Here is a 21,958-nt window from a genome sequence, read left to right on the forward strand (position 1 = left end):
TGGAAGTGGGTGGAAGTGTCAGAATTTGGCTAAACAACATAAAAACATGACCCCATATTGCCTAGTATCAACAATCCAGGCTGCTATTGGTGGTATGACTGTAGAAGGGATATTTTGCTCTTCTAGGTCTTCAGTGCCCATTGAGCATCATATACAGTAAATGCCGCAACCTACTTGGTGTTGCTGACCATGTCCATCCTTTTATAACCACAATGTATTCATCTTTTGATGGGTGACTCTGACAGGATAATGTGCTATATCACAAATCTTAGGTCACGACTTTGGTCATGTTTCTAATATTTACATAATCAATAACGATACAAATGGGATGGATAATGTATTACAAACACCTCTCAGCAGAAAATGAATCAATTCAGCATTATTGAGAACTGTAGCCTTTGACTAGTTACTTCTCATTTACATTACATAGCTTTGATGTTTTATTTATTGGTCGTTCAAGTATTGTTCATATACACATTTAAATTATGTTTTTATTTATACATTATCCCAGTAATTAGTTGTATTTTCAGTTTTAGAACAAAAATGCATGCATTGTCTAGCCTGTTTCTCCTACTCTTTGTTCTGGCTCATTTATACTTAAAACAGTTCTATATCCAGTTACAACTGCTGAGGTAAAATTGTAATGATTTAAAATGTTTGACTTTCACATTTCCGCAAATTATTTTTATGTAACTTGAAACTATGTAATAGATGCGAACATATATTTTGTTGTATATCACAGATGTTAAAGAAGTCCGCAGATCTCTGTAGCATACACATGGCCCATTCCATATGTGACTATGAAAGTTATTAACCTTCTTGACCTAAATCAGAAATACAACATTAAAACCTAAAAACGCCAACAATGAAGCACTCTGTGAAATGGAAATGGAGGGCCTAGAAAACAATCATGTCATCTGTACTGCTGCTCTTTGCCTCGTTCAGCTGATTGCAGTGAAAATCTGAGTAAATAACTGGTGTGAAGAAGCATTTCTCTGGAAATTCTACCACAAAGTGCAGTTAAAGTCTCAAACTCTTATTCAAGTCCTACATTTGGCAAAGCTTTTTGCCAGCTCTTTGGTTGGAGAAGATTGTTGTGTACAATGTATGCGGATAGTAATGCGATATAGCAGTAGTCCTGGGATTAAAATGTGTAAAACCTTTAAATTACACATAAGCTGCAATGATCGTGACCAGCATTTGTTAAGTCATGGTTCTTTGTCTGTGTGCTTTTATTGTACTCCCAAATCAAGATGTTGTTTAAAAGCAAAAGCATTTCTAATTGTTCATTACAAAGTCAAATCATGGCCGTCTTTATGGGTTATTTACCAGGTTAAACTGATCTGCTGACACGTGGAAGCTCTTGCTGTGAAAATCACTTGATTGATTATAGAAGTGCTTCTAAATTTACCTCTGATTACCCCCAAGAGAGTTAAGGAGGCTAAAAAAGTAGCATTTAACAGTAGCCCAAGGCAGCATTATTTTTATACCTTACTATAATGACTGTACCATACTGACAATTCAGGAGGGTTGAAATGTGCTTAATGACCCAGTCACACTTGTTTCTGCACATCAGTGGGCTGGGCAGAGATTGTGTTAGGGTCACAGTGGCAGACTAGTACAGTCTGAAGTGCTTCTCTCATTAGCCACAAAAAGGGAAAAAGTGCACATCTGTCTTTGACTCACTCATCTTCCACTTATAAAAATCTAAAAACTACCAAACAATAGAGTTTTTTAATGTAATAATTTCTCTAACAATAATAATAAGAATAATCACCACTGTGAAAGTCTAAATGTCCTGCATGTGTGTGTACTACAGTACACTATTGCAATATACAGTGCATCCGGAAAGTATTCATGGCATGTCGCTTGTTCCATATTTTGCCATGTGATTTGTCATGTGTGTTTTTCCAAAATGGATTAAATGTATTTCCCACCACAAAATTCCAAAGACAATACCCTGTAAGTGAAACAAAAACACCTTGACAAAAAAACTAAATTATAACAGTCTTATACCTATAAGTGAATAACTTTAAGTATTCACAGCCTTTGCTCAGTACTTTCTTGAAGCTCTTTTGGCAGCCATTACAGTCCATGTTTTTTTGAGTTTGGTGCATCAATTTTTGGGCAGTTTCTCCCATTCTTCTTTGTTGAACTTCTCATGCGCCATTTTCAGATTTCTCCACAGATGTTCAGTCAGTTTCAAGTGTGGGCTCTGGCAGAGACGTATGAAAATAAAGCCACTCAGTTGTTATCTTGACTGTGTGCTTAGGGTCGTTGTCCTGTTGAAAGATGAACCTTCACTTCAGCCTGAGGTTCAGAGAGCTGTGGAGCAAGTTATCATCAAGGATGTCTGCACATTCCTTCATGTATCTTTCCCTTGACCCTGACTACAGTCCCACTTCCTGCTGCCAAAAAACATACACAGAGCATGATCCTGCCACCACTGTGATTTCGCCTTTCCAAATCATGTCCAGTCAACTGAATTTACCACAGGTGGACTCCAATCAAGTTGTGGAAACATCAGACCGATCAACCGAGCTCAGTTTTGAGTGTCATGGCAAAGGCTGTGAATACATGTAATAGTTTTGTTTTTTATGTTTAATACATTTGCAAAATTTCAAGCAAACTATTTTCTCTTTGTCATTATGGGGTGTTGTGTAGAATTTTGAGGTGACTAATGATTTGAATACATTTTGTAATAAGGCTGCAGCATGACAACATGTAGAGCAAGTGAAGGCCAGTGAATACTGTACTTTCCTGTTTAATAGATAAAAAGCGTGTCTCTATTTATTTCTATTTTTTATAGTATTTAAAATTGAAAAGTGGTAAAATGGTATGCTATAATAATATCTGAGCTAAAAGTATTCATTTCAATTTTCTGCTACCTCAGATGTTCAATTGCAATAATTAATAAGATTGTGTTTGAAATAGTTAATACCTAAACTGTGCTTTCTACTGTTAACCAAAGAATTTCTGCATTGTTATGCAAGGACCATTATCTTTGTGCCAGAACTGCAGTATTAAACAGCCTAAGATAAAATCACAGAACAACGCCATTTCTCAGTGATCCTTTTTTTCTAAATGTACTCAGTAGGTGATAAAGTTAATTTTACAAAGAATAATGGTGCATCAGAGTATCCAGGTACATTTACTCCAGTATAGATCTCTGGAACTGTGTGAAATATCGTAAACTAGTAAAATGAGATATTAGGTCACTTGTGAATTCACGTGACAAGAACAAAAGTGACCTTGGGAAAAAAAGAAAAGAAAAGAAAAAAAAAACATTGCTCCATGATGTTAGAGGTCAAAAATTCCACAGAGAACAATTAAAGGCAATCGGTACGGGTTTACACACAATTTAAGATCAACCTCTACTATCTCTATAAAATTGCAGACTGTGAAGACGCAGCAATTTTAGTACCAGTAGGGAGGTCAAGGGCAAGATAACGTGAAAGGTTCTTCTTAAAACAGACTGATCTCAGTAAACGGATATCATTATGTGACTGTTTGATTCTTCATCTGAAGCACTTGATCATGTTACTGAAGCAAACCTCAGTAAAAATGGTCTCAAATTAATTTGAACATCTGGCAAAAATCACTTTCCTCAGTGCAATAGTGAGCAATATGGTGGTATAATTTCCAGTATCTCTTGATCATTTCCCATGATCCTATGATGTATTTAAATAGCTTTCTTGCCGTTCAAAAGCACTTCGTGGCTTTGTGATCATAGGCAGCAAACTAAGAGTTGCGTATGTAATCTGTCCAACTATTAAAAGAAACTCTTATTTGCTCCAAAACATTTTTTTCATACACATATGCTCATGTTTAGTAGTTTATTAGCCAATTTATTATTATTAGTAGTAGTATAAACTAGTATAAACTATAGTAAGTAAAAATTACTTGATGAGTAAATCAATCCCGTAGCCGATTCTTTCTAATTTGCATTTGAAAATATTGCAGTCAAATCTGCAATATAAGAGAATTCAGAATCCATACAAAATTGGTATAATATCCCATTGTCACAACTCTATAAAGCTATAAAACACAGTAAAATCAGTTAAGTGGATGGTAGGATCCAATTTCATTTCATTTGTCACAGCAAAGTCTACAGATGTTTCATTTTTCTTTCATGTCACATTGCTGATAAACAAAAAACAAAATATTAGAACTGTCTAGGGGTCTAAACACCCCTAAAGGCAGCTTTTACTGATGTTGCCATGTTGTTCTGATTCTTTCTATTGGAATATATTATTTGATTGTTTTTTTATTCATATAGAAAACAAACCAAATTGCAGATATCATAGAGTCATATATTTTCAGTAAGGCTAGAATGGTATTTGCAAGCTGAACCTTTTTTTAAGCTGTCTAAGGCATCAGCAGTAAGTGTTAGATGTTGTGTCAGAGCCTCAGAATCAAAGAGAAAGAACTTCTTTTTAGATGCACTACTTTGCACAGATGTTCAACAACCCTGCAGAGAGAAATCCATCACAGAAGTTGCAGAGGAAGAGAGCCCAGATTCTCAACCAGTGGAAGCCATGGCAATCATGATTGCAAACATGATCAAAAACATTTATTTTATAAAACTGTATTTCAAAGTACTCGTTGAAATGAAAATGTTTACCCCAGTGCCAGTGTTTGTCCACCTTTGATTGAGACAAACACGTTTTCCTCTGAGTCCCTGGGGATAATCTAATGGCTTTTGGCAAACACAGATAATCAAGAAAATTAATCAAACACAGACAGAAAGGTGGAATCTTGATCATTTAATTAGAAAACATTCAAGTTACCTACAGATGTGTAAGAAAATAAAGGACAATCTTAATTGCGCACCCCTGAGGTGAGCCACTGTGGGAGAAAATTTGCTGGGATGATCTCATTTTCCCTCCAATAGAGAACTATTATATTGTTATGAGTGACCATAGTCATCCAGGGTAAGTATTTATATCTTGAGAGTTGTCTACAAGGGTTACTGAATGGTTTGGTAAGGAAGAAAATTATGTAAAACAATAATGTAATTATGTAAACCATGGTCAAAGCAATCACAGGCTCTTAACAGGAGATTTTTAATTCGACATTGCGAATGATAGCACTGTCAAGCCTCACTAATTTGAGATTTAAAGTGGAAAAATAATATACACCAACGATGATATCATTATATTTGTTTAAATGCTACATTTTATAGCATTTTTATAGATAACTGTGTAGAGACAATGCAATTTTTCCCTTATATTTTTTCTGTCTGTATATACCTTATGAATGTGTAGTGTGATTCAGCTAGCTTTAGATAATACTTTGATGACTCACCTCTTGCTGTAAATCCTTGATGATTTTGGTTTTTTTCTCCATCTCCACTTTAAGAAATTTAATCTGAAGACAGGGAAGACAAAAAAAAAGATAAAAAGATGATCACATAGAAAGTCCAGCTGTATGCATGTGTGCTTTTTTCCATCAGTGAACACATTTAATGACCGTTATGGATGATGAGTTTGCCTAGTGTATGTGTAATTAATTTCATTCAACAGATGCAATTCTGTATGTGAATAAAAGCCAAAGCCTATTTATTCCTACTGACAACATCCTATAAATCTTGAAAAATAGGTCTCATATGCTTCATTTCGAATGAAATATATATATATAAAAAAAAGTATTTTCTACATTTTTTTAAAATCAAATAAATGCAAGTCAACGTTTTTTTCCACTTTCTACCAAGACATCCTGGGGAACTGTAAACTAGACCACAGCAGGTGACTCACATCTCCAACCTGACCATGATAACATCAATATTCAATCACTGTCACTGTCCCTGAGAAGACTTAGAAAAAAGACATACATACATACAGAACAGAGAAGGAAAGAACATTCTGGTTGACTAATTATGCCTCTGAATAAAATTATTTTTCACACGTCATCCATGCTTCTATGTAACAGCACACTGACTGTTTCTGAATATTCCAGTGCGAGCATTAAAACATTGACTTAGCCTCCAGTTAAACCTATATGAAAAGGCAACATAAACACCGTACCTTACCATAAACTGATGCAATTAGATATAAAATGACAGTAGCAGAGGGGCGCTATAAGTTAGTAGTTACATTTAAAATCACAAATTTTCTTTTTCTTTTCTTTTTTAGCTTTTTAGTCAACCACAAAGGCCTGAAGACCTTTAAACTTTGACAAAAAAAACATATTACATTTTTCTTGTGCCTTGCAGAATTAGTTAGAATTAGGCATAACAAGTGCTCATCAAGAGCTTGGTATGTCTTTCATTTTTCAGTTAAAATTAGAGTGTGCCTGTGGCATGTGTGTTTGTGTGTGTGGTTGTATGGACTTGTAGCCATACAGAGATTGAAAAACCAACCAGCAAACTGCTGCCATGGGCTACTATATATCCAAGCGAATGAATTCAGTGTGTAAGACAGATAGGTTACGGTTTTGTCTTCGAGTTTTCAACTCTAAAAAAAAAAGGTTTTAGCAAAATGCGTCCTTGAAATAGGTCATCAACATAGTCCTGAGGACAAAGACGAAAAGATTCATGGGTCTGGTGCCCTCATGTCAGGTACATAACCCGGGGAACAGTAAAATAAGCCTCACCAGTTGACTCACATCCCCTAACAGGGCATGATAACATCAAGGTTCATGTCTGAGGCTTGCAGTCACCACCAATGCCCCCAGGAATGGTTAAAAAAAGTTAAAAAAAAAGAAAAGAAAAACAACTTCTACAGTGCTTAGGTATTAGGATAAGAGAGTACGAGTCAGTTATCTATCTATCTATCTATCTATCTATCTATACATACATATATACATACATATATACATATGAAATAGTATTTCAAATGTAACCAAATATTAATAACAATAATAACAATTGATAATAATTAGTCATTGTAATATTTGTAGCTAAAATATTTCACAAGATATATCTGATATATCTCTGCTTATGGCAAAATACTGTCTGATGTTGAGATTGGCTTGAATGTAATTACCCATATCTGTCAACAAATATTTAGCAACTTTGTAATGTGTGTTTTTTTGTGATTTTGCAAGGTATATGCTTCTCCTTATGCTTTTATTTTTCACTAGGAACTTTTAGAAGCCATGTTTTCTACTAGATAGATTATTTCATTGTCTTGTTGAACCTGTGTAGCTTTTACATCCTGCTGATGTGCTATTTTCAATCTTAAATCTTAGAAAGTGGAAGTAGAAATACATATCATTTTTCAGAATGTAAATGTCAAACCACAAAAACCAGAAACTGGGATTTGTCACCAGGCAAAGGAAAATGGCACACACGTCATTGGAAATGTTACTGTACTTTTGTTTATCTCGCTGAGAGTCCATGATTTGATTGTCAATTGTAATGTCACGGTGCCCATTAAACGCTGTGACTGAGCATAAGAAGCCTGCACTGTTACAGGCCAGATTTTCATTAGCATATATTGAAAGTCCTAGAAGCATTCCAGTACTGTAGCTGTCAGTGCAGCTACACAGGATTTATGCTGATTTGTTGATAAGGAGTAAGTGGAGGAAGAAGAGAGGGTTTCTCAGAACAGTATGAGAGTAGAAATGTGGGCCAATACAGTAAGGCACAGCACATACAGTGTATTAATGCAGCATCACCGCTGATGCCAAAATACATTTTTTAATCTGAATTCTACAAAAAGCCTCTCAGAGCAAGCACATTAAAATGAGTACTTATACTAATCATGATGAAGAAATTAAAGTTCGTCTTAAATTAAGGCTGCTTTCAACCTTACCTGATACCAAATGCAGTAAAGCTGCTGAAACTAAATATAGAATTCTCCACTGTGTAATAATTTAAAGGTGTAAATACTCATTGCTTCTCATATTGTTTGGTAGCAAAGAAACATTATTTGAACTCCTTAGAGGTGCATTTCTTTTAATTGGTTCAGTAATTAAAATATTGTGATTTTATTAAAACTGGAGTTAACAGAAATGATGTTTTCCACTGACACCAAAAACCTCTTTATCATTAAAATGTAATTAATTTTCACGTATCTTGTAACACATGTTGCATGCTTCCATGGTTTGCATATATATTTTAAATAATCACAAAATTAAACATGCTTTTGTTGCATTTTGACAACATATTTTGCATCTTCTGTAACATTGGCAATTAAAGCAGAGTATCATCTGCATATGTTGTTATCTAACATGATGCTGAAAATGATTTGTTTATTTAGTAATTAACAGAAAACTAATCACTTCCAATTTAGATAATCAGCTGACGATAATAATTTTAGACCTTTGCTTACTTATTTTTTTAAATGATAAAATAGTAAACTTGCCATCTTTGAACTCTGGACTTCTGTTCAAACAAAATAATAGCTGACACAAAGCTTTTGTTCACTCTGAAAGTTTCAATTATATGGTGAAGGATAGAGGCGGGAGCTTGCTGCTGGGTAATGAGTGTGGATCAGTGAAGGCCCCATGTGACAGGTGACAATGCTGGTTAGACAAGACCGGATGTTGATGGTCAGGTCAGCTCTGTCTTACCGTGGCCTGCTGCTTCTCCGCTTTCTCATTTGCCTCATCCAGCTGCTTCTGCAAGGCTGCCTGGAGGGACTTCATCTCCTCTCTGTCAAGTGAAAGGGAAGTGAGAAACACTCTGTTAGCACTTCCTCCTCACATTTTCAGATACCTTGACACTCTACAGAATGGCCTTCTTAGATATATCACTCTTAAAAGCAATTTTTTTGGACAGAAGTAAATTTTACTAATGTCTTTGTCACCAGCTTACATCTGCTGTCATCTGTGATCAGTTGGATGATTTTTATTATGAATCTATGAGCAGGATATGAACAAATTCATTAATTTGAATCAAAAGGAAATATTTTGTTTACGAACATATTTTTTAAGATAAAAACATAATTAGCTTAATTTGTGAATGGATGATGCAATAATGGGCCATGTAACTGCAATTAGGGTGGAAACGATGTTGGCATTTGTTAACCGGTTCACACTTTGGTTCATAGCAGCCACACATCTTTCTCCGATCCTAAACAATTTCACATGTATTATCATTTAATGATTTTGTTTGAATTTAAAAGGCCTGACTACAGTCAATTTAATTTTCTATGTATATGATCTATAAATGTAGAGTTTAGCAAACACTCCCATGAAGCCAACAGCAAGGGATGGCTGTTAGGTTCAAGGAGAAAGACGAGATACAAGAAGACCAAGTTTGCTGCAATGTACTGCACTGCTATATTGCTTCTTGCAGTGTATTGAAATTCCCTGAATTTTGATATGGTTCATGTGGTGTGATGACTAATGCAGAATGAATTATGTGTTTAACATAAAATTACATTTTTATGCATTCGACTGTAATTTGTAATTCAGTATAGTTTGGTGCTCCTGAGCACAGATAACAGGGAATTATAAATCAAGGAGGCAGGGGATGTGGGTCAGTGGTACCAAAACGCTTGTAGAAATCACATCACAAGGTAGCCCAGTTAAAATTATAAGTAACAGCCTAATTACTGTTTCCAAGCATGGCTGAAGTATATGACGTATGTCACAGTCACTCAGTAGTGTAGTTAGGGGACATTATCTTTCAAGGCAGTACAGCAACACTCAGAGTGGAAAGGATGTCACTGCTCAGCAGTCATATACTGATATACTTTATATGCCAGTGTTCTTGTCTCTTGGCATAAGTTCAACCTAAAAAACATTTTTCTTCACAGTGACCAACCAACCACCCCTGCTTTGGTTTTCCATTTATATTCACATCTCCTGCATCCAATACTTGGAAGAGTTTGTACATAATATATCAAAACTGTCTAAACTGCCAAAAGAGAGACAGTAAATGTGACACAGGCTTGAAGAGTCTGTGATAAGTAAATACAAAAAGGGATGAAAGTAAGTTAAGCTATTTTAATTGCTATTTAAAAACTGTTACATTTTTACCAATAACCTTTCTTTTTGCATTGCTCTTTGGATCAAAATTATTTTCAGGAGCCAATCAAATTTCTGTTAAGACTTGACAAAAGTAAATGATCTGCAATGAATCACCTGTCTGCACTCACGATAATGGAGCCAGCTGGTAATCACACTTGGCAGACACTGGAACTCTAAAGGTGGATTAATAACACATTGAAAAAGTTGTGGCTCACAAATGCTAGGTAGGCAACATTGAGCCAAGCTACTGCTTTATAGTTTTTTAGCTTGATGACATGTGAGAGCTGCCATGGACTTCTGATAGGCTATTGATTGGCTATCCAGATACTACACACACACACACACAGCTGGACTTCAGTCAGGCTGACATTTCAGGGAGGATGAAGGCCATGAATGACTCCAAATCATTAGCAGTCTCATTACACACAACATTAATCAGACAGTCCTAACTGGTAAAGCACTTAAGCTAAACACTTTTTCAGCTCACTTAAAAAAAAAGAAGCTCTAAATCACAGATGCTTGCTTTTTCGCAAAATGAAAACAGGCATATCAATTTTAAATACACAAGACAGGTTTGTGATTGAATTATGAATTATCTACCTGCTCCTGTGTGTACTGGAGACACACTGGCCAACACCTGAAAAGTACCATCCTCAATAACAATGAGCGAGTCATTACTTATCATTATTTATATCCATTAGATACCTGATGGACATGATGTGATTATGCAGACACCATTTTTTTAAATCTTCATATGACAATACAAACAGTGTTTTGTTCACATGAGAGAATTCTGTTTTTCTTATCAATTATATTCACCAGTAAATATTTTGCAGTGTGTAAAGACACTGCAAAACTTAACATGAAAGAATCGCATCACCAAAAGACTCTACAGGTTTATGCAACAACCACCAGTTTGCATTCCTCTCGCCTCTTGGACCACTGTGTGATTGAAGTGTTTTGTAATTTCAGACAGTTCAGTGGACTGAATATTGTACAACTAGCTGCTGGAATGCATTTGAATTCCCAGGGCTTATCGTCATTGCTGCTGTTGCTGTTGGTTTCTATCATCAGCTTATGTAGAAGTCATCCAAATAACTGGATGTGAATTAATGGTTCTATACCATCCACTGCGCCACAAACTGGACACACCTGAGCTCAGAAGCCACAAGGACAGATACAGAAACTCTTTACCAATTAATACCAGATATTCGTATATATTCATTTTAGATTTAAGACCCTGACTGTATGATATTTAGATTTATTTATTTATTTTTACCCTGGTGTGTTTTCTATTTAATTGAGCTCCTTGTCTAATATATTTTTTTTTCTTTTCCAAGCTATTTTGTTCTGTGGTATTGTGTTTATTGAGCTATGTTGTTTTTCATGTGCTGGCAGCTGAAACACAGCAATTTCACAAGCTTTGGGATAAATAAAGTATTTCTTATTCTTAATGTTATTACTCTTATTTCAGCAGAGAAAATGTGCTGGCATGTCATGTTGGCATGGCGGGTGGCTCAGATGATTACTATACTCATAAGCTTTTGTGGGTGCTGTTGCTAAGGAAGAGCAACTAGTCACACAAACAAATCCAAATGAAAGCTATTTAAACTCTTTGCGGTTGAAATTCATGAACAAAATAAATCTCAGTTGTTGAAGTTCACTCCGAGTCCAGGATCGAAACGCAAATTGGTTGTCAGTTTTCTCAGAACTGTAAAGTTTGCACAACTACATGTAACAGAATCTGAGGATGTCACTAGATGATTAAGACTGAAACGTGGTGTAATCGTGGATATACTTTTGCAGCAAGAACATTAGGAATGTATCTGTGAGCTATGAATAACCAATGGATCCTTACCACCCTTTTTATCTTATATCTTCATCAAAAGCTTCTCCTATATTTCCAAATACACTTGAAAACAAATACAAATAAATAATAAAAAAGAACCTGTTATTTTCTTGTTAATCTGAATACCAGCTTAATACAAGACATTCACGAGAGGTTCGCAACCACAGCATAACAGGAGACAGCGCATGATTTTATTTATCATTATGCATTTTTTACTGATGGTTATTAATTTCTAACCTAATTTTTGATGGCAGTTTAGTGAACTGCACAGCACTGTTGGTAGCTCATGTCTAAGTCATGCATGATGCCCCACTTTACCTCTGTTTGTGGCTCAGCTCCAAAATCCTCTGCACATCTTTCTTGGCTACTGTGTCATCATTTTTCAGTGACTGAAAGAGAACAGAGACACTGTGTTTTTCCAGGAATGGCACAATTTGTTTTTGTACATGAAAAACTTCTGAAGGAAAATTACTTCATATCACCATCAACAGAAAATGGAAACAAATATACAGTATAAAAAAGCATGTGTAAGCATTTACTGTATGCGTTTACTGTTTGCTGTGACATTTATTCTGCGGTACACATTACAGAATCTTACCAGGTTTTCTGAGGTGTCTCTTAGAAAACGATGCAGCAGATGTAAAATGTTCAGACACCCCTATCCCTCCTCCCAAATTATATGGCTTTTAACAGTCTGCTGATGAATGTCCTAATGAGGGTACATGCAGAAGCACAGATTGGGTTCTACTGGTGCCTAAGCACCTGCCTGATGGGTAATTATGAATTAGTCAGGTCTCTGATTGCCCTACAAGCCCTCCAAGATATTTTTATTTGTTATGAACAGAACAGAAATGTACAGACTTGTAAGAAAATGTGGACTCCAAGGGAGAGATAGTTTATCTTTACTTGTGCTTGAAGGTGATATCTATGGCAATTAACGCCACATTTCCATAATGCCTGAAACAAGCTCCTCCCCAGCGCCTGACTCCCATTTCATGTTAATCTATGAAGAGAAATAAAGAAAAAAAAGAGGGAACAGCATCTGCTTACAAGAGGCAATGTATTTGCTCTCAAGTAAATAAACTAATGGTGTAATAGACCTGCACATTTAGTATATCTGAGTGGCATTTCAGTCATTTGTATGATTTGTCAGAGAGTCATGAGCTGAATGGACAGATTTAAATTCTTCAAATTTGGTTTGTTTTCTATTTATTTTGACTTCATGTTTTGTTGTATTCAAAATCAAATGGCAACATGTGTTTTGCTTTATTGTAATTATATAATAACAAACACTCATCAGCCACTTAAGCTACTTAGATACACCTGATGAACTGCTTGTTAAAGGCATGCAGACATGTTCAGGATGACCTGCTTAAATTCAAACTGAGTGTCAGTGAATGTGGCATTGCTATTAAATCCACATGGGTTGGTCTGAGTATCCAAAACTGGTGATCTACTGGAATTTTCCACAGAACCAACTCTAGGGTTTACAGCAAATCGTCCAAAAAAGAGCAAATATCCAGTTAGCGGCAGTTATCTGGATGAAAATGTTTTGTTGATGCCAGAAGTCAGAGGAGAATGGCCACATCTTTAAGCTGATAGTTTGATAGATAAATGAAATAACCTTATTATAGACAATGTACGAAGAAGCGATCTCTCACAACAACTGAAAACATCATAAAATAAATATTACAAAGCTGTATGGACCTGTCATGGAAGCCATGTATTTACAGTATGATTTCACAGGTATGTGCCAATATTTAATAAAAGATACAGCATAGTAACACTGTTTTTAATTGTTTGAATTCTATGTCTAATACCGATCTCTCTCGGCTGGATTGCTTTAAAGCAAATAGGCTACAGCACATCGGGTACCACTCCTGCCAGCTACGAACAGGGACCCAAAACTGAGCAATGGAAGAAAAATGGAAAAATGTTGCTTTTTCTGAGAAATCTTGATTTCTGCTGCAACATTCCACCATGAAAACATGGCTCCATCCAACATGGCTCCATCCAACCACCCATGCTGCTGCTAGTGGCTTAATGGGGTTTCTTTGCACACTTTGGGCGTTTGAGCATCGTTTCACACTACAACCCACATGAGGATTGTTGTTGACCATGTCCATCCCTTATTGACTACAGTGTTCCCATTTTCTGATGGCTGCTTCAACAGATTAACACAGCATGTCACAAAGCTCAAATCATCTCAAACTGGCTTCTTTCACATGATCAGTTTACTGTACTGACATGGGCTCCACAGGCACCAGATCTCAGTCCAATAGAGGACACTTTGAACAGGAAATTTGCATCATGGACGAGGAATGTTTCCAGCACCTTGTTGAATCGATGCCACAGAGAATTAAGACAGTTCTGAAGGCAAAAGAGAGACTGGCCCGCTACTAACAAGCCGTGACACATGAAGTGGCTGGTGAGTATATGCAGTGCCTTTCTAATTTCTTAGTTTTCTGTGTTTATTTTTTACAGTTTTGTCACACTTGGAGTTTCAGGTCATTAAAATGATTTTAATATTAGACAGCAATAGCCCATGTAGTCACAAAATGCTGTTTTTTAAATGATAAATGGTCAGTCGACCAAAATTACTGCAAGAGCACATTGATGACTCAGGTCCCGTAAGAACAACCATTCTAAAAAATGTTTTTATTTGCGGAGAAAAAGAATAGTTAGTATTCAGTAATCGACTCTATAACACAAACAACAATAAAAATCACTGAAAGATGTTTAGTGTGGCAGCTACAAAATGGGCTTACATTGCGTTAAATGTGCAAATCCTCTCAAGTTATGTGGTCACAACATTAAGTTTAAACAACAAAGCAGCTACTTAAAGCCCACAGTTAACTGCTTCTTAACGTCCCTGGAGCTGCAGCAAAGACTAAAGTCCCAATCACAATAGGTTTAATTATTAGGGTTACCGAAATGCACCTAGAGGGCAGCTCATTAGGTTTCAAAACACTTCACATGGGCCATCATTTCTTTCCAGAAACATTAAATGTTTTATCTTGTTGACTTGATCTCTTTTAAATGTTGATGATGTTTTCCCCCTTGAAGAATAGATTTTTTCCACTACACAGAAATTGGAATCCAACACAACCTCTGCCCTGCCCAGCACGCTGGCACAGGGCCCACGGTGAAGATTGATGCCAAACTAGCTAGCCTGGAGTGAGTAGACATCAAAGCCTGCCCCAGGGAATAGTTGTAGACAGACTACATGAGCTTTTTACAGACACATGGGACATCTCTTGCAAACACACACCACTGATGGAAAACTGGCCATATAATTCGTTTGATTATTGATTTTCTGACTATTCCAGTAGACAACAAATTGGCCTGAAGCGGCAAAACGCTGCTGCACAGACAAAGTATCACTCAGACAGCAACTTTATAAGTGCTGGATAGAAAAAGATGGGCATCTGGCTCCCAAGACCAAACCATCCAAGTGGGAGGCATGTTTTGTTGGACTGCATATCCTGATGCGACTGAAAAATACCAAGTGATTAAAATATCTGAATTTATAACTGACTTTTTTCTTGTTACTGCCAGAAGCCATAATGAAGTTGACCTAAACTGACTGGTAAGAAGTGCTTTGCAGTATCCAGCACTGTGGTAATTGTGTTCTCACAGCATTATAACATCTACTGTCCAGGATAATAAGGTACGTGAAATGTTCAAGACTGTTATTTGGCAGAACCAACTGATACCCATCTTTGCGACAAACCAAATAATCCTCATAGTCACTCAAAGTTGTCTTATGAGCTAATTTAAAAAAAGAAACTTTCTTACTTCATGCAAACCACCCTCACTGCAGGAGGTGTGATATATATTTCCCAAACTTGTTTTCAAGCCAAAATTTAATTAGGGCAAGCATCCTCTAAACTTTACACACACACACATATCTATCTATCTATCTATCTATCTATCTATCTATCTATCTATCTATCTATCGAGATAGATAGATAGATAGATAGATAGATAGATAGATAGATAGATAGATAGATAGATAGATAGATTTTAATTAGTTGTCAGACCAATTTATTGCCTGTAAATGAGTGAGCAGTTTTACCATATTGAGTAGCTTTTAGTCTTTACTGGATAGGTAGAAGTGAATTCTCACAACTACAAAGCATAGGTCAAAGTTTCATATTTAAGTTGTGACAACATGTAAGAAATTTGAATCCTTTTGTTCTTTGCTACTATAAATTGAAATAGCCTGTGGATTGTTTTCTGTATGAACATCTGATTGAACATTTAACCTACACAGTGTCACTGCAGTGATACCAACGCTAATAAAAAAATTACTGTACTTAAAGTTTTAGTAAATGTAATTTGAGGAGATTATCAGTGACAGCTAAAGGTCCTGAGAAGAGAATGGGATCATGCTGAATCCATCCTTATGTTGAAATTTCCCGATAAAGGGTGGGGGGTCATGGTTTGGTCCTGCCTTCGCTATTGTGGTTGATATGGGGGTAGGGACGGCCTTAGGGCGTCTGGGGAGTCCCTAGGGACGTTTCCCTGGAGGGCCTAACCTGGGGGAGGTGGCCATGACCTGGTTAGAAGCTCTGGGGCTCTTGGATGGTGTTTTCTTTGTGGCTGCGTACAGTGGAGATGGGGGAGGGTCTGTGCTGGCGGACGTTGGTTACTGGCCTGGTAGCCTGGCTGCCCCTGGGAGGGTCCGGGACGGGCGTGGAGGCTTAGGGGTCTGGGGGTGCTCCGCCCCCCGGTCTGGGGTGCTGGCCTTGGGGCCTTGGGGGCTTGGGTCCTGGCTGTTGTGTCGCCGGAGCAGTGGGCGGGTGGGTGCAGGGGGGCTCAGCCCCAGTGCAGGGGACCTCTGGTGCATCGGCCCAACTAGGGGGCTCTCTAACTGGTGGGGAGGTTGTTATATCTTTGCAGGTGGTCTCCTCACTACAGGAGCTCACTCTGCAGGTGGGGGGAGAGATATAGGAGAGGGGGAGAATGAACTCAACCTGGGTGTCTATTGTCTTGTGTAGTTTGGGAGATGATTGGATGATGGGGTGGGTGCAGTTTTCTCTGGGGTGGAGTCGGGTGGGCTGCCCCGGACTCTGTGGGGCTGGGCGGTGCTGCTGCTGCGGGCCCCGGTCCGGATGGGCCTGGGCCCCCTTGCCCTGGTGGGTTCCAGAGCGTGGGGGTGCCTACTGGGGTCAGCGGGGGAGCAGGTATGTCACCAGGGTGCAGGGGAGGCACTCCCCCTCTGTCCCATTCTGGCCGCCTGTGCCTCAATTTTATTCTGCAACCTAGACATCCACATTACTCACACTCTCACATAACACATACATATAGGGCCTTGGGGGTGGGCACGTTTTACAGCATCCAGAGGATGGTCGGTGTACTCCAACCCACCTCTGGCGCTGGTGCCCTACCCTCAATTTTAAATGCATTTAGACACTAAGGGTTTTCGGGAGGAGCCGTGCTGCTCTCTGAGAGGAAGCTAGTACCATGCTCTCCTGAGTTTTAAATGCACTTTAGAACAGCACACAGCAACACTACATATGAGCGGGTGTAGGGAGGTTTGAGGTCTTCACTCACCCCGGTTCTGTTAGCCGTCAGGGCTGGGGGGCTGGGAGGAGGTGCTGGCCGTCAGACTGGGGTCTGGGATGCGGGGCCTCCCTGCTACTGCAGATAAGGAGGTGGTCCGCTTGCCTCCACCCCAGAGAGAAGGGTTACATCTCCTGGGTCTAGGTGCGGCTTGCCCCTCTGGGGGCGGGGGTACCTGGACCTGGGATATAGAGTATGTTTGGGGAGTGCGACTGTCTGTGCAGTGTCTATTTGTGTCTGTCTACACGTTGGGTGAGTGCCGAGTATTTGGTTGTGCATATGGGGGTGGGAATGCACGTCTGTGTCCGCGTGTGCCTGTTTGTCTGTGTCTATATGTCAGGTTGGGTCTTAGACTCAACCTCTCTGGGTACATCTCAGGCCCTCTAAAGTACGGAGGCCTATCTCCCCTCACCACACTCCCTGCCGGTGGCTGATGCCCTCAGACGTTGGTGTGTTGGTGGTCCTTGTCGTCTGGGGCTGGGCGCTCATGCATGTACCGGCTCACTCCTGGTGGCCGATTGGCGGGGCCGGGCGCCTGTGGCCCGGCTGGGCTCCTTCCGGGGGGTGGGATGCCCTCAGGCCTCTGGCCTCTGGGCCTGAAGCTCGGTCCTCTCTGGCACAGCTGGCTGCCGGCAGAGCCCGCGGGCACGCCACTGCAACCCCCTCTGGCCTCTGCTCCGTAGCTGCGGGGTGACCTCTCCTTTGGGGCTCTACTCAGCTCTTCCCAGGAGGGTGGCACGGTTCCCCCCCCTTTGGTGGTCCTCCTCGGGTCCTTGTACTCTGGGGCCTCTGGATATCTGGGGCTTGGATCTCCTCCATACCTGCTTCATACCCTGGTGGACGGGGCTATGGCTCCCCACACTCCCTAGCAGATCGTTACATGGAGAAACCTTTGGAATACAAGCATGCTGATCCACACAGGTATGCACACAGGTGTACACACGGGTGTTCACAGACGCGGACTACACCTTTCTTGGCTGCTGCCTCAAAGCACATTGTGCGCTGTCTATCTTGCGTGCTGCACAATATCGTTTATTATTTAGTATCTACTGTTATCTACTGCTAGCTAGTTTATTGTGATGGTGCTGTTTTTATTATGTTGCTCTTTGTTGTTTGCTTTCTCTTCTGTTTTTTTTCTCCATACAGGTGATCCAGGTGTTTTGTTTGTTTGTTTGTTTTTTTCCTTTCTTCCCCCCCTTCTCACCGTCTCTTCTCCCCTTTGGTTTTCTTTCTCTCCCTCTCTTTCTTTCATTCTTTCTCCCTGTCCTATCCCCCAGTCATGTCTGTCCCGTTTGTAGCAACCGAAAATAAAATAAATTCATAATTATAATAAAGGTCAATCAAATGGACCAATATGGCAAGGCCATGATGATCCACTTGGTAAAATAAATCCGCTTGGCATCTTTCATGGCCTTAAGACAACAATTCTGATGGCTAAAGATCCAAACGGGACACAAAAAAGAAGAAAAAAAAAAAAAAAAGAAATTTCCCGATAATGTTGGATTTCTGGTTGTCTACTTCTAAGCCCTGGATTTTTATTCATGCAAAAAAACGACTTACCCAGTCTGCGCTCTACATTTACATTGTTCAGCAGCTGTAGAAACACTAACAAATCATGTATGTAACAATGGGTGGGCTTGTTGAACTTAAAAACATTTTTACCTTAATATTTAATAACAGGTTTACTGCAAATTCACTAAAAATGTGTGCAAGGACTCATGAATCCAGCCTTCAAACGGCTGATAACAGGGATTAGAGAATGACTGAACCCGCGGCCCAAAATTCACAGCCGAATAAACTTTCAAACATTGCAAAGAAAAAAAGAGAAACAGTAAAAGTTCAACCTGAAGGTTGCCTTTTATGCTGTCCAGTTCCTTTGAAGTCTTGGAGAGCTGGTGCAGAATGCTGCTTCGTTCAGTGAAGACTTCCTTTAGCTTCTTTTCCAGCCCATCGTAACTTTGTCTGTTGAGAGAATGAAGGAATGAAATTTCACTATTAAGTGTCTGCCACTAGCTAAAAAAATCCACTCTTTATTGGCACCCTTAGGAGAATGAGGTGTTTCAACCAGATTAAGAGCACCATCGTTAAAGCTAAAGGGTAGAGCAAAAAGAGAGAAACCTAATATCTACTCGGCACAGTCTACGACAGAAAGATGGGGGGAAAAAAAAATCTTCTATTCCTTTCAATCAACCAATTTAGTGAAGGCTCGTTTTACAGAGATAGGTCTTTTGACCAGAGGTATAACCCTGCATTTCCATTTAAATATTCATGTAGTCCAACCAATTATTAAGGAACAAATTCTGCAGGGCACATTTGTCAAATCTTGTGTTTCCCTTTTCCAAACTCTATTGAACGGCAGTGCAGAGGCGTTCTTGTCATTTGTTACTGAGCTTCCAGAGAGGCAAATAATATTTCACAGCATGTTTGCATGAACTATAGCCCTAATAAAGATATTATTTTTCATTCTTAATGACACACTATAATCCCCACTAAGAGATCTACTAAAGATCAGGGCACAAAAAAGTGATTAAGGGGCCATGGTGAGCAGATACAAAATCAGCAATAGCCCAGGACTTGACTAAAATATGATGTGTTATATTTGGCTTTTGGCAGCTAAAGATAACAACATAATTTCCATCTTGCTCCCTTAATTGAGTTAAAAGACTTCCAATTTGCTACATGTTCACTTTCACTGTTGGAAAACAATCTAATAACGGAAAATCTATTTTTCATTTAATCTAACATCCTTGTTTACTGACTCAAGGAGACAACTCTTCTGGGAGGTGTTTGAAATTAAGCATATCTGAATGTAGTTACCCTGCAAATAAATGCCCAGAGGTTCTAATTTCCCCTAAAGCCTGCAAATTTGATTACTGTGATGACCTCTTGAGTTTAATTCGGATGGTTTAAAATAGCAGTCACAAAATAGCCCATCTGGCGTACCTCTGGACTTTGGATAGGTGCTGTAAAAAAAATACACACACGCGGACACATTATATACACATATATACTTTTAACATGTTTTTTCCACTTTTGTGGAGCAAAATCTCCCAGGGACCCCCTCATAACCCTAACATCTATTTCTCTGGGCTTAGCATTTCTACAGCGTGGGCTGTCTCAAACACTTCTCCATGCGTACCAGTTAGATAAGTCAAGTTATGCAGCAGTAGCAGCAGTAATGGTTCCTTGGACCCTGAGAGAAATGAGTGATTTGTAATCATATTGACATAATGTGTCACCATAATATTAGAGCTGAGGCTCAAAGATAATGTATGAGGCAGTAATGCACACAGCATGCTTGATTTATTGGTATTAATGATTCCAATCTGTATATCTGCACTGTTTTTGTGATACAGTACAATTTAAGAATTTCTGACAAATTATTTTTGGGGACCCAAAGTCTATGGGTCATAGATCAACTTTATTCCAACAACATGAAAAAAATGAAAAAGGAAGAGAGATGGAAAAAAAAGTTTGGATGGCATTTTTTTTCTTGATGCATTTCATGAGATAGGGTTACTTAAGAAATAAAACCAAGTTAAATATCTGAACCATCATATGGAGAAGAAAAGAAACAACCCTAACACAGCTTGTTAAAAAAGATATTTACTTTTTCCATGGCACAACTGAAAAGACCAAAAGAATTTTCTCTGCTCACTTCCTTACATTATCAGAAATGCTGAAGGACAGCACAAGCATATGAACTTAACATAATGTTTAACTTAACATAGATATTTGTTGCTAAATACTTGCTGGGTAGCCACAAATCTTCTCACTTGCCCTTCTCTCTTTACATGAATCACTACTACAAAATGTTGCTGACCATTCCCTATTCCTGACCGTCCTAGCATCACTCGACTGCTACAATATTCTGTACCCATGGCTGTGTTTCAACTCGGGCCGTCTTCCAAAAAACCCTCCACAACCCATGTCATAGATCCCAGACGGAGATCACACACAATAACACATAAATCACTAACAGAAAAGCAACACCTGGGAAATAAATAAATAACATGGCATATTGAATCCCACACATGACTTGGTACCATATGGCAATGGCAGGAAATTTATTACAGGTTCAAGCAACAAGAGGAAGATGGGGTGAGCGAGCCCTCCCTGTCTGCCATAATATTCATTACCCAATGGAATAGACCCTTGGGTAGCTGTGAAATGAATAAGACCCATAATTTGAGGCCCATTGACGCAGAAACATGTATATTACAAGCTTCTGAGATGAAGTCTGATTATTTTTCTTCTCAATCTACTATAAACTGCTCATTAGAGAAAACAAATGGTAACAGCTGCATGATTGTACCATGACCTCCCAAGAGTTCAGTGTTCTAGCTGGGTTCTGTGAAACAAAGATCGCCCTTTTTTGCAATTCAGTGACGTTAATGACGATAATGACAACCAGAATGCCTGACAAATGCTTGACAAAAAAAGGCTTATGGTCAGAAATGGCACCACCAAGCACGTGGTCATAAAGCCATGGTGTTTGAGATAATGAAATCTTTCTTTCCAGGCATCTGCAGATTGAAATCAGTATTTGGCTGCCTTTATGATACTCATCAAACTCCTGAGATTGCGTGGGAGGCATCTCTTATAGGATCTGATTATTGA

General features: G+C 38.7%; 1 protein-coding gene across 1 annotated transcript in view; it reads right to left on the reverse strand.

Moving 5' to 3' along the window:
* luzp2 (leucine zipper protein 2) overlaps window positions 1–21,958 on the reverse strand; it is a 152,914-nt gene that overhangs the window by 54,364 nt on the left and 76,592 nt on the right. Inside the window, exons 2-5 of the mRNA XM_084949300.1 lie at window positions 19,183–19,300; window positions 12,089–12,159; window positions 8,518–8,599; window positions 5,308–5,370 (exon numbers count right to left, since the gene is read on the reverse strand). Coding sequence (XP_084805426.1) covers window positions 5,308–5,370; window positions 8,518–8,599; window positions 12,089–12,159; window positions 19,183–19,300 — 334 coding nt within the window. The remainder of the gene's footprint in view (window positions 1–5,307; window positions 5,371–8,517; window positions 8,600–12,088; window positions 12,160–19,182; window positions 19,301–21,958) is intronic.

This window comes from Perissodus microlepis, chromosome 1, assembly GCF_051167445.1.
Source record: "Perissodus microlepis isolate ML-2025 ecotype Zambia chromosome 1, ASM5116744v1, whole genome shotgun sequence".
Lineage (NCBI taxonomy): Eukaryota > Metazoa > Chordata > Actinopteri > Cichliformes > Cichlidae > Perissodus > Perissodus microlepis.